Source organism: Pholcus phalangioides, unplaced genomic scaffold, assembly GCF_987345545.1.
Source record: "Pholcus phalangioides strain wild (caught in Gottingen) unplaced genomic scaffold, Ppha-v1.0 ptg000018l_1, whole genome shotgun sequence".
In the NCBI taxonomy this organism is placed as follows: domain Eukaryota; kingdom Metazoa; phylum Arthropoda; class Arachnida; order Araneae; family Pholcidae; genus Pholcus; species Pholcus phalangioides.
Window position 1 is genome coordinate 19226928 of NW_028301611.1, and position 14224 is coordinate 19241151.

Consider the following 14224-nt stretch of genomic DNA (forward strand, 5'->3'; position numbering starts at 1 on the left):
GATCGTTACGATCTGTCCAGGGAATTTGTTAGTGTTAGTAGACATCCATGCCCGACCCGGGATTCGAACCCAGACCTGCACAGTCAGAAGCTAGTTCCCTAACCACTGAACTGCCAGGCGACAGTTTCAATGGTTTTTTTTTGAGTATCAAAATACATATTAAAGATTACAAAAAAGGAAAAAAATGAGCTGCAAATGAACCTACATTTGTCAATTTTACTAATTGACACTTTTTTCTCTTGATTCCAGCCAGAAATTTTTTTTTTTTCAACAATAATCAATAATTTTGAATTTTGGGAACTTCAAGGATTACGAAAAAGTTATCTTCTTCGTGCTGATGATTATTCATATTTTAATCAAATTTTAAAATTAAATCCGTGGAGTTTTTGTTACTTTTCGTGACTCACTTTGTATAAAATTTTGAATCGCTTATCTGCTAAACATCTGTATCAATTCCGCACAATTCCGCTTACCTCTTTACGACCAGGGGCGTTATATTACGTCCAACCACTCGAATAAATTCAAAAAAGTTTTCTATTTTCCTGCTTCTTTCGCACACACTAAAAAATACCCAAAAGGACCCTAAAAAAACTCACTTATTTACGCTACCTCTATTACACTTCTTCCTGTTATATATATTTTTTTTCTTTGTCCCTCTTCCTTTTTCAAACGTGCGGTCAGATTGGGACGAGGTTACCAGATCTATCGCCGTAAATAGAGATAATCATGATTTCTTGTCCAAAAGTTTGTAGGTGAAGTGGTTAATATTGCCATTTAAAAAAGCAAATAGTCTCTGCCCCTGCGCAATGACATTGATCAAATACATAAAACCAAGAAGAAAACAAAACTTTTTATTTCGTGGTTTTTTTTTCTTTTAAAAAATAACATACAAATGTACATTTTATTTGTTTATTGTTCCTCGCCCCTGGCACTTGACATCTCCGTATGACCTCCCCGATATATTTACGTGTAAAGCATTCACCTATGTATAACAATCTACTATATAATAATATTATCGTGATAGAACAGAGTGGATAATACGTTTCGTTTTAGGATAACAATTTTAAAACACGGATAATGACATATAATAACATCGAATGTTATATGAAATCGCAGAGTCGAAAGAGAAGAAATTACAAGTTCTGTTTTGCAACAACAAGCCTTCGTTTTTACTGAATTAACATGTACACGTATATTAATATATATATATGACTTCGTAGATGGGAAAACCAACGGTAAGGAAAGGGTTATCCAACTTGGTGTTCACCACCGTTTCATCGGTGACCAATCACCGAAACCTTCGTCGAATATATCCTCGTCGAATCCCTTAGAGTCGATTTCGGGGAACTTGCGCTTCTCCAGGGCTCTCTCCTGGCCTTTCTTCTTCTTAGGGCCCAGATGAGGGACCCTGCGGATCTTTTCCGACGGATTCTCGTCCCTGATGCGGAACTTCTTCATCATCCTCAGGATCTGCGGCAGGTAATCTGATCGGGACGAAGTCGTGTAGTAATCGCCGGGATAGTCCTCCGCGCCCGTCGACGACAACTGTTTGCGGCGGTGTTGTTCTCCGATGCTCGGTTTCGCTTGCAGACACGTTATCATGATCGTTACCAGGAATATCCAGAAGGGTATATGCGCTTGCATTCTAGAAAGAAAAGGAAGAGATGTACAAGTAATTAAAGACCCAGAATGAAAACGCATGTTTTGTTCTTTCAAATAACGCACATACATGCCTATCAAATTACCAAAAAATTGAACTTTTCTTCTTCTCTTTTTAAAAGAGAAAAATAATGTTGGAAATTTTACTATCACAGTTCTGGGTTCTGTGTCTACGAACTGTAGGAGTTGAGATTTCAGTATACAGTCGTTGTCCCGTATTTTCGCGGTTTTTTCCTTTATTGGAAATTTTTTTTTTTTTTGGAAACGCCCACAAATCGTTATTCATGTGTTGTGTTTACAAAATATGAGTTGTATACGTTGAGGATGACTCGCTAATGCTATCACTGTCATCACTAGAGCCGTGGCAGCTCTTAGGGTGAGAACATAGCGCGTACGTATTTCTGATTCTGGAAACCCGCGTCGTCTCCGATTGGCTAAAATCCCAAATTTCAAGTTAAAAAAAGTGGAAATTCTTGTTTTTAATCAATCGGAGACGACGCGGGTTTGCAGAATCAGAAATGAGGACGCATTATGTTCTCACACTTACGAGAGAACTTGTTGGACTAACCTTTGGCCAGAATGTGCGCTTCGGAACATAACCAGTTCTACAAAGCCAACTGAAGAGATTATAAAAGATATTGCCATGCTAACGAAACAGGTGGGTGAAGGGTTCAAAGATACGGATGTAAAACAAGTCGAATAGCTAATTAATAGCATTTCATTTGAACTGGAAGTGTGCCATGCCGTGGGTAGCTCAAGTGATTTGGAAATGTGCTTGGGGTCACTTTAGTGACCTGGATATGCACCGTTAAAGATCTAGAACTGCTTCGCGAGCCACTGAAATAATAAGGAAATGTGCTACGGGCAACTTAAGTGATTTAATCATTTCTCGTGTGACTTTTGCGTGGTTTGGTTATTTGTCACGGACCTTCTTTCTTTTTTTCCTTCAAACCGAGCACAACAAACACCTTCTATAACAGAAAACCTCCGTGCGAAGCTTTGACGTCATTGAAATCGTCCATTTCACCTGTAGCCATTCGATATAGCAAGCTGACGTATGCGAAATCTTTCTCTTTTTTTGCAGTATATCCAATGATTATAGGTAAACTGGGCGACTTCAGTGACTTTACGAGATCGCGCGGAGGCTTTCTGCTGTACGTGTTGGCACAACTCAGGTCTAAATCCATGGGCAATTTACTACCTAGTGACTTGAGCGGGAAGTGTGTGTGCGCGCGCGCATCTATTGTGTGTGGTAACGGACTGAGTGCGCATTTGGTGTTGTCTCTTATTTTTCAGTGCTGTCATCTATATTTCAGAAACGAAATGACTGAAGTGTAATGATCGAATATTTATACCATTTGTGGGACTTTTGATATCTGTAAGGATACTTTTTAAAGGGGATATCAGCTCGCATTGGTACCTCGAAGTTCGGACCCACAAAAAACCTTCAGCCAATCACCACCGAGGCGCCAGTGGGGTTCGAACCCGGATCAGCGATGCGAGTCCGTCACTAGGACCACACGACCATCACAGCGGCTCCCCCACGATTCATGCCACCGGTGCCTCTGTGGTGGCGGGCCACATCAGATAACTCGGAGGGCCATGAATTGAGCATGCATTCCTTATACGTACGGGTGGCGTTTCTGGCCGTGCACTCCTGTGTGAACACGATTTATTTTGATATTTTACGTCTGAACTCAAACTTTTTACTCGCACTTCTGTGGCTCCCTGCTCATTTGCATTTTCATGCAGGTAAGAACGAACGACTGCCAAAGCGATACAATACTATAAAGTACAAGTGTTACTTTTTTGTCATAATATTTTAAAGTTCTTGGTTTTTTACTGAGTATTATATCGTCTTCAGAAATGTTTCTTTCGTTTAATTCGAAACTCACGCAGCCTTTTTCAGCCGGAAAAGAAACACTTTTCTGTGTGTCTGTTCGTATCAGAGAAAAAAGTATCAATTTTCCACAAAATTTTCTTTTGCGACAATCGTTAATGGAATTTTAAATCACTTTTGTGATTGGATGAAATTTTATTATTACGTAATTTATTCTGCTCGCACCGGTTCTAATACAATGTAACATGATTTCGTATTTGTCGTAGGGCAGAAGAATAATAGCACCAGGTGTAATGTCCTCCGTGCTCCGTCTAATTTCCAACGAAGTCTACAGCAAGTGGACAAAAATACCTTTTTAGAATTCTTATTGGGATAACATGGAAGTAGACGTAAGATTCTTTGGGGCGGAGTTTATACAAATACAAATACAACGCCACAACAGGCAACGAGGTGGCTGAGAAAAAGATGCCCATAACAAATATGGATGTCATAAATTTAAAAATACAGCAACCCAATTAAAAACACAATCACAAAAATTATAAACAATATATATGCATGATAAAATACTATACAATGCCCACAATGTATTATTGGTCGGGGGAATCTTCAACCCCTTTTCTTACTGGCAACTTTAGCTGATGTTGTCACTGGCCGCATTTGGCCCTCGGAGCCTTTCGTTGTGGCCCGCTGATCATTTTCAGTAAGGGGCCATTCAAGTATTACGTAAGCAGATTTTTAGCCATTTTTGAACTCCCTCTTCCCCCCCCCCCCCCCCGTCAGCAAAATTTCGTCAGCAGCTTAGAATAATTAGTATCTTCAAAAAGGGTGGTTGATGACGTAAGCAACCTTCAAACCCCCCTCCCCCCTTGTCACTAAAAGTCAGCAAATCCGACACCACCACCCCCCTCGTTGCTGACGTAATACTTGAATGACCCCTGAATGGTTGAAAACATTGAAAAACGATTAATTATAGAATTAATGAAAAATAAATTTTTGGGATCGATGAAAGAAGTAATTCTAGAATCAATGAAAGAAATAATTTCAGAATTGATGAAAATTCAGAATTACTGAAAAAGAAATAATTTCAAAATTTTTTAAACAAATAAATTTCAGAATTTTTCGGAACAAATCATTTTAGGATTTTTGAAACAAATAATTTCAGAATTAGTGAAACAAATAACTTATAAATCAAAAAGATATTATTTAGATAAGATATTTATATTAGATTATAATTTCGTAATTTCTGATAGAAATTATTTCACAATCAATGAAAGCAGAAATGATTTCAAGAAATATTGAGAAAGAAAATAATTTCAAGAAATATTGAGAAAGAAAATAATTTCAGAATTACCCAAATAAATAATTACAGAATCATTAAAAGTGATTTCAGATCGAAATTAATCTTAAGAATTGAGATGAATGTGAGAGATTAATCAGAGAATTAATTAATTTAATTAATTGATCAAAAACATTTTCAGAATTATTGAAAAAAAATAATTTTCAGAATTAATGAAAAAAAATAATTTTCAGAATTAATGAAAAAAAATAATTTTCAGAATTAATGAAAAAATAATAGTTTTCAGAATTAATGAAAAAATAATAATTTTCAGAATTAATGAAAAAATAATAATTTTCAGAATTAATGAAAAAAAATCATTTCAGAAATAATCAAAATTAGCAACTGATAAAAGAAATAATTTCAGAATAAATAAAAGTCTTCAATAATTTTTGTCCCTGTTTAACTCGTGTCCCTATTAGCCCCTACTATCAAGACGTCAGTAAATTACAAAACTACATCGGTTCGTTGCCCGTGGGAAGTTTCAATTTGGCCCGCCGTGTCTAAAAGGTTGAAGACACCTGCTTTATGAGGTCTTCAATTCAGAATCTGTATATGTAACCGATCTTAAAAGTACAGTATCGGCCAATTACTAGTCAACAAAAAGAACCTATTTTATCCCAACTATTGTGCTATCCCAGCATCCTTATCTATAGGAGGTGTTGGCTAGCCTCATGACGTTGTGATCTGGTGTTATTTCTGTTGCTCAGGATTGGTTGTGCATTGAAACTTCTGAGTAGATTAGCATACTTAATAAGTAGAGAACGGAAGTTCAGGCACTGAAAACTGTGGAAATAGGAAGAAAAAAGACGCTCAAAATGCTTGAAATGGGCATTAAAACAAAATTTAATTAATGAACAAAGAGAAAACAACCAAAAACTAAAATATTACGGGTTCGAAAATTGGCTAAAAATTTTCTTCAGTTACATCCTCTATTGTTCTTTATCAGTTTATAATACCTATATTATTAGTCAAGCCAAGTTGATACTACCGCACCAAAAGGAGTGTTTGTGCCAGCCATATTTTGCTAATATGGAAAATGTTGCTAGCAAAAATTAAAAATCAATAATTAGTGATTCATTCCACAGTTATGTTTTAATTATGACTTGCAATGTCGTTCTGAGTTTGATGGTACGTTGATTGTTATCTGAAAACTATGTATAACACAGATGAAAAATCTTCGTCACTTTTATGCCTGACAACACTGTTTAATCAGATGGCTATCGCTCAGGCATTTACGCCTATTTTCATTCAAATCCGACTTTGGAAGAGTGAGGCTTTCTGATAAGAATTTCTTACTAAGAATTGAAATTTTTAAAAGTTTTAATGTGTGTGTGTGTGTGTGTGTGTGTGTGTGCGCGCGCGCGTGCGCGCGTGCGTAAAATATCTAAGTTATACAGAATATGGCTTCTGAAATTCATGGGCAAACATAAAATAATGGCTTAAAACAGAATAGGTAATTACGGAAAAAATGCAGGAAAAAAATTAAAAAAAGGCATTTTTATACAAAAAAAGGTTTAAAAATAGACAAAAAAAGACATTCATGGCATTTTGCCTGAACTTCCGGGCTCCTTCAATGACTATATATACCAATCAATGGTTATTTGCTTCTCTGAAAGCTCCATAATGAGGTTAACAATTTATTAAAATGGTTATACAAATACAAATACAACGCCACAACAGGCAAAATGCCCAACGAGGTGGCTGAGGAAAAGATGCCCATAAAAATATGTCATATATTTCAAAAATATAGCAACCCAATTAAAAATGCAATTAACAAAAATTGTAAACTACATTAAGTTCAAGTATGTAAAAACACATTAAATTCTTAATGTGTTTTATCTTGTGATTACAAGCATCATTTTACTAATATCGGTTTTGAGTGATGCCTGCTCAATCACCCTCTGATGATTGTTTTTAGTGGAAATTCTTAAAATTTCGTATAGAAATGGCGTACGAATATATGTTTATTATATCCCTGCCCCTTTTATCGATTATGTTCATTCTATACAATATATGAGTTTGATGGCCGTCTATCTTTCACAAAAGAGAACTGAAAAAAGGAGGGGGTTTTTCCGCTTGCGTAGAAGAGAGAAGTATATCTCTGACTATATATATATTTGCGCAGTCAAAGGGTAAAATTTTCTTCACCCCTTTACGATCACGGACATCTATCTTTCACGAAAGAGAAATTTCGTCCAAACGCCAGCGAAACTTGATTGTACCCCTATGAACCGAAGTTGTTATTTTTCTTTCTTGCTCTTTCTATACTCCTGTAAATGGTTTTCCCCCGCACATAATGTAAATATAATGTAATCTATCTATAATATAATGCAGATAATCTTTTATAGGGTAAGGGTGAAAAGACAAATTATATACTGTATATATACCTCTTATCTACTTATCCATTATACCGTTTTTTATTTTCTATTTACGTTTTTTCCTTTTCTTCTGTTTTTTCTTTCACCCTTCTCATTACTTTTTTTAACGTGCGGTTAGGACAAGGTTACCAGATTTATCGTCGATTCGTCAAATAGAGATCATCCAAATTTGTTGCCAAAAGCCTGTACATGAAGGGGTTAAAGATTTTCACATAGCTTTTGGTGAGAAATGAACACGTTCTTAAAAGAGTTTTACCAGCAAAACATATTCTGGACATGACACTCTTTTTTGTGAAGAAATGAAGACATCTTGCCCTGAAGCTTTAGCATTTTGGTCACATGTATACCGACATGTATTACAAATAGAAAGCTTTGTGGCCCTTCGCTCAGCACCTCCGCACGGGTGACGTCAGCGAGAAAAAAGAGGGAACGCCACAGCTTGCACTAGTAGTGAATGTTTGAACTGACACCCCCCCCCCCCAGTTTTTTCGTTAATTTGTTCTTCGAAAGCTGTTATAGCTTTCCGATGGATGGTTAAGACCGTAGACAAGTCGGAAAACGTCATCTTTAATTATAGACAAATTGTACCCTCGAAGAGAAACGATTTTACCCTCTATCTACGAATGAACAAAAACGATGATGACCATCACATTTTCAATCATATTAAACCAGTAAGAAAACACTGCAACTGATATAAAAACATCGTAAAAGTTTATCCGAATGGTCAATTTCAAAGTGAAGGTTTATATTTTTACTTCATGTTCAGTCCCACCCATTCACTTCTTTTATATTATTTTTTAACGCGGAAAAGTAACTGAAGTTTCTTTCTAATGCTTCAAGACAGAAACAACACGCAAAGACAACGCTAAACATGTTTTCTTTATTGGTATCCGATGCCACGTGGCGTTAGGTTTAATGGCTCAGAAATTAAACGAGCTATCGAAAAGCTATCGTAGAAAAAGAAAGCTCGTAAACGTTTTGGAAAAGATAAACTCAAACATACAATGTTATTGTTGGCTGAAGATCATTAACTTTACTTCCTAACACTTACTTGAATACAGAATCGTCAAGTCACTTTGAGGATATCACCTTTTAAAAGGCATTTACCGGCTGAAACTGCTTCTACCGTGACCTCTTGGAGACGAAACAATGGACCACCCTTCGGTTTGAGGAAGACATTCCAGTTTCATCATCTTAAGACTTGTGGTGAGGACGTGAAAAAGAATGCTGACGTTGTCTACTTGGATGTTGAAAAACCATTTGATAGGGTCGGACATAATAAATTCTTGAAGCGTTTTTTTTAACAGATCCACCCACTAATTAGATCGAAGGGATTAAAGACAGGCACCTTGAGCTGTGAACGAAGTAGAGGCAGAAATCTTCAGCTTTAAATGGAGCGCTGGTAGGCATCTTCAGCTGCTAATGAAGCCCGCAGGAATCTTTAGCTTCGAATGTAGCGAAGGCAGACAGGCTCAGCTGCGAATGAAGCCGAAGTAGCCGATGTGATAAAGAACCGACTTATTGTGTAGGTGCATTGGATCATCCCGTACTTTAAAGCACTGAAAACTTTCTCCCATATTATTTGGCTCTTGGGAGGAGTGATCGCTCCCATCACCCTCCTCTGTATCCACGCTTGCTCAGCCCAGTGATGGGGCTCACTACTCATTAACAGACTCACCTACTCAGTCGAGGTCCCCTGTCTAGGCCGTAGGTGAAACGGTGAGGGAGAGGATGGAGGTGATCGCCGTCGTCCCCGTTCACAAAATATGTATTATTGGAATAGGTGGTAGGGTGGAGGAGGGCAATCGCCTCCCTTTCATTATATACACACCCTCGTGTTTTCCACCCCCCCCCCTTTTGAAGTGTCTGCATCCACTTATGGTCTAGACAACCATACACCATTTGGATATGTAGGATATATATAAACTGAAGAGCCAAAAAAACAAAAAAACTGGTACAGGCATGCGTATGCAAATAAAGAGATATGGAACCAATCAGAGTACGGCGCTGCGGTCGGCAACGCCTATATTACACAACAAGTGTCTGGCATAGTTGTTCGATCGGTTACTGCTGCTACAATGGCAGGTTATCGAGATTTAAGTGAGTTTGAACGTGGTGTTATAGTCGGCGCACGAGAGATGGGACATAGCATCTCCGAGGTAGCGATGAAATTTGGATTTTCACGTACGACCATTTCACGAATGTACCGTGAATATCGGGAATCCGGTAAAAAATTAAATCTACGACATCGCTGCGGCCAGAAAAAGATCATGCAAGAACGGGACCAACGACGACTGACGAGAATCATTAAATGTGACAGACGTGCAACCCTTCCGCAAATTGCTGCAGATTTCAATGTTGGGCCATCAACAAGTGTCAGCGTGCGAACCATTCAACGAAACATCATCGATATGGGCTTTCGGAGCCGAAGGCCCACTCGTGTACCCTTGATGACTGCCTGCACGACACAAAGCTTTACGCCTCGTCTGGGCCCGACAACACCAACATTGGACTGTTGAGGACTGGAAACACGTTGCCTGGTCTGACGAGTCTCGGTTCCAATTGCTTCAAGCTGATGGACGTGCACGGGTATGGAGACAACCTCATGAATCCATGGACCCTATGTCAACAGGGGACTGTTCTAGCTGGTGGAGGCTCTGTGATGGTATGGGGCGTTTGCAGTTGGCGTGATATGGGACCCCTGATACGTCTAGATACGACTCTGACAGGTGACAGGTACGTAAGCATCCTGTCTGATCACCTGCACCCATTCATGTCCATTGTGCATTCCGACGGACTTGGACAATTTCAGCAGGACAATGCGACACCCGCACGTTCAGAATTGCTACAAAGTGGCTCCAGGAACACTCTTCTGACTTTAGACACTTCCGCTGGCCACCTAAATCCCCAGACATGAACATTATTGAACATATCTGGTATGGCTTGCAACGTGCTGTTCAGAAGAGATCTCCACCCCCTCTTACTCCTATGGATTTGCCCTGCAGAATTCATGGTGTCAATTACCTCCAGCATTACTTCAGAAATTAGTCGAGTCCATGCCACGTCGTGTTGCGGCACTTCTGCGTGCTCCCGGCTCCTACACGATATTAGGCAGGTGTACCAGTTTTTTTGGCTCTTCAGTGTATATATATATAATGGGAACCTGCGTCTAAACCATGGGCACTCTATATGAGTGTTTCTCAACCGCCGGGCCGTGAAATCAATCAAACCGAACCGTGAGTGATTCATCGTTTGTTTTGTTTTTTTCCTCATTCATTCCCCATTAGTCGTGCTCATAACCGGGCCTTACACTCGAAAAAAATACTCAACCGGGCCGCGAGCTTCCAAAGGTTGAGAACCACTGCTCTATATCATTCATACTTTCGCTATTTCGTGAAACCCATCCGTGGAGCCTTTAGCAGCTAGCCTCTTGGGACAGCGGATAGAAATATTATGTAGGGTATAAATAAATAAATATATATATATATCCATGTATATATATTTATATGAATAGTATTTTATCCTCTCAATTCCCCACTAAAAACCTACATTCTACTTCATTCCTCTGTCCAGGAAACGGAGTTAATCTGCTTTCGCTAGCACGCACAGAATGTCTATTCCTACATTTCTTTTACTTCATATCTGTAATATTTCGTTTGGTACAGCTATTTATGCGATAGGAGTCTTCATTACCCCTCCACAGGTTATTGCTCCTGTCCATCTGGAATTATATGGGATTGCCATAATTTATTTATTACACGTTCGCATATGGGAAATAACCCCCATATTAGCCATGATAACCTCGGATCACTGAAGTAATCTCTATTGACGAGATGACTCTGTCGAATCTCGTTCTGATGAATCAAACCTTACGTAACGTTGGTGTAAGATCCATCAAATAGTGGGAATGTGAATATTTAGGAATCCTGCGCACCAGGGTTGAGCTAGGAAGGGATAACTGCTCTGTTCCCCCCCCCCTCCTCAATAATAATTTGAAACGAAGTGTATTGTACGGGAAGGATAATACGAAAATAAACACAAGCGACGGATGAACAGCAAAGTCAATATATCGGATCGGTTTCGAGAGAGAGATAGAGAGAGAGAGAGAGCTTATAATATCATATTTTCTTATAGAAGACGCATCGATCAACATCCGTGACCAACAAATCCATAGTTTCTGAGTCAAGGTCAAAGCAATCACATTTAGGGCATAAAGAATGTAATATGCTGTTCACACCACCGGCTGTACAAGCGCCAAGTTGAACTAAAAAAACCGGTTCAGATGAGTAGTTCAGCATAGAGCTCCTTGAAGTACTAGGCCGACTCATCCACCATCTTTGAGCAGAACTATGACGCCAGTATTGCCTGTATAGCTATAATCACTGTTCCCTATCCCTGCTCTTTTTTCAACGATTTCCGAAACCATTTTGACAGCACGTTTTTTTGTTCAAAGACGAATAAAAAGTCCGTTCTCATTTATAAGTGTTATTTTTCCCGTTGATGCGACCGCCATCTTTGAGCAAAGGTATGACGTGAGTATTACCAGCCGTCAATCACTGTTTGCTGCTATCCTGCTATTTTTCTTTCGATGATTTCCGAAAAATCATTTGAAAGAGCACAAAACTGTTTTTTGTTCTAAGATGAACGATGAGTCCGCTCTCCTTCAGAGATGCCTTAGCTCAGCGCAGTGCAAGAATTTTTTTACGACAAACTTTGACGTCAAAAAATTCCAAACTTTGGCGGTGTAACTCGTGCAACTCCTCAACCAATAAAACAAAGGCACCTATAGAGGAGAGCGGAATCGTCATTGATGGTTGACCAAAGAATAGGTTTAACGTTCCAAGTACGTTTGGAAACGCACCGACAATGAAAGTGTTAATAGGAAGTAAGAAAATTGATTTTTCTGAGGAATTAATTGTTATTATTTCTTAATTGGCTGATAATACTAACGACACGTTTCGCTAAACATGGCGGATGAGCCAACCTCTACAACTTACTATTTTCTTTGATATAACGATGGAGCTTGTTTCACTCAGAGCTCCTTGAACACAAATAGCTATTCCCTATCCTGCTCTTTTTTTAAACGATTTCTGAGACATCGCTTGGAGCGGCAAATCTGTTTTTTTCTCAAAGATGGATGACAAGTCCACTCTCCTGTATAGATGCCTTTGTTTTATTGGTTGAAGAGTTGCACGGCACACCATCAAGACTCATCGTCCATCTTAGAACATAAAACAGACACCTTTGTCTTGTTCCAGCCGGCGATTGACGCCAACTTGGCGTCACGTCGGTGCATTGGACCAGGAAAAATCAGAAATGCTCCACAAATTTGGATTTAGAAGGAGATGAAACAAAGAAGATGGAGAAAGAAACAAAATAAATGTTTTTAGCAAAACTTTCAAACCGTCTTTAGGCAGAGACAGACTTATGGTTTCACCTCCTGTGGGCGCTACACGAATTTTGCCGCCCTTCTCCCATTCTTCTGATTTTTTGGCCACTCATTTTTCAAATTTGTCACTCCTCTTAACTTGCCGCCCTGGCTACAGCCCGCTAAGCCCCTTCCCCCCCCCCGAAAATACGCCACTGGTCTTAGGCTTTATTCATTTTTTCATTTGTTTCACCCTCATAGTTCATTGCTCTTTTCCTTTCATCACTCAGGTAAGGAGAAAGCTGATGCTAAGAACGAGTAATGCTATGTTTATCCTAAACTCATGGTAAGGAGGGCCCACTGATTGCCAGGTTTCGGCCTCCCCACCATAGGGCGAGAGACTTTCTTTCTTATGTTTTGTGGGTTTGACTAATGCCATCAGCGAAAACAAATTAGCCCGCAGTGAAAGTGTTAAGAAAAATCCCAGCGGGTTCATCGAGAGTGAAACAATCAGTTTATTGGTCAAAGTGATGCCTAATCGTTAAAACAGCTATTGGTTGCAGCATCACACTGCTCAGTAATACTGACGTCACACTGCTCTTTATGGTGGATGGTGAATCGTCCTGGCTATACAGTCAAAAGCGGTTTCTTGTGCGGCATGTTTTTTTAATGATTAGATGTGACTTTGTGCTTTGTGAACATAAATCCGGTGTCGCAACTCTAAGATTGGATGGAGGAAGACGAGTCTGCTCATTATTCCGGGTGCTTTGGTCAGATGATGCGAGCTGTGTTGAGAATTTCCTACATACTGGTTTACGGCGTGGAGTTGCGGATCAGCGTGGTAACAGTAGTATTACATGTCGCAAAGAACGGAAACCTTTAGAAATTTTTACGCGAAAAATGATGGATACTGTAAGTCAAAATGTAATTAACAAAAACAAGTATATGGTTGACAAATATGTGAGAGAGATGAATACTATAAATAGTTTTCACTATATTTATGATAATCATAATTATCATGAAAATAATCTTAATTCTGGATTTCAAAAACTCAACTAAGCCTTGTTGAAAATAGGAGGAGGGGCTGCGGAACATTAAAAAAAAAAGTTGGTACGACCAAAATCACATAACCATATGGTTATTCTTTACATACAATTTACTGGCCCGCATATGTGGCCCACGGACTAAAAAACGTTGTGCACCCCCGGCATTTTGCAGAATTCAAAGGTTGCTTTGACATGTGACGTGCAAGAAAACAAACGCCTTTTGTTCGTCTTCAAAATGTCTCTTTCTTCTCAAAACCGGACTCTATCCTGACGTATATTGATAATGCTTCGCAGCAATTAAGAAGTTTCTCCGCGCATGCGCACAACGCAACAACTAAGTCTCACTTGAAGAAATGAAAATTTACCTTCATAATGTTTGTTGAAAGTTATGCGATTCCCCGTGAGACAATTTCTTTCTCAGGTTGAATGATGACTCCAGAGAGTCTCGTGGAATCCTCCAAGAAAAACGAGTCGAATATATTATTATTATTATGCATTACGTACATTATTATTCCCATGGCCCGTAATTAAAAACCCTCACGCTCATTAATTTTAATCAGGATTTTTAACAAATTCGTGAAGATTATTTACAGA

At 38.9% G+C, this 14224-nt stretch overlaps 1 protein-coding gene across 1 annotated transcript in view; it reads right to left on the reverse strand.

The window, feature by feature from the left end:
* Nucleotides 1-837: 837 nt before the first annotated feature.
* LOC149071803 (uncharacterized) overlaps nt 838-14224 on the reverse strand; it is a 65734-nt gene continuing 52347 nt past the window's right edge. Inside the window, exon 2 of the mRNA XM_089247777.1 lies at nt 838-1645. Coding sequence (XP_089103903.1) covers nt 1264-1644 — 381 coding nt within the window. The 5' untranslated portion in view covers nt 1645 and the 3' untranslated portion in view covers nt 838-1263. The remainder of the gene's footprint in view (nt 1646-14224) is intronic.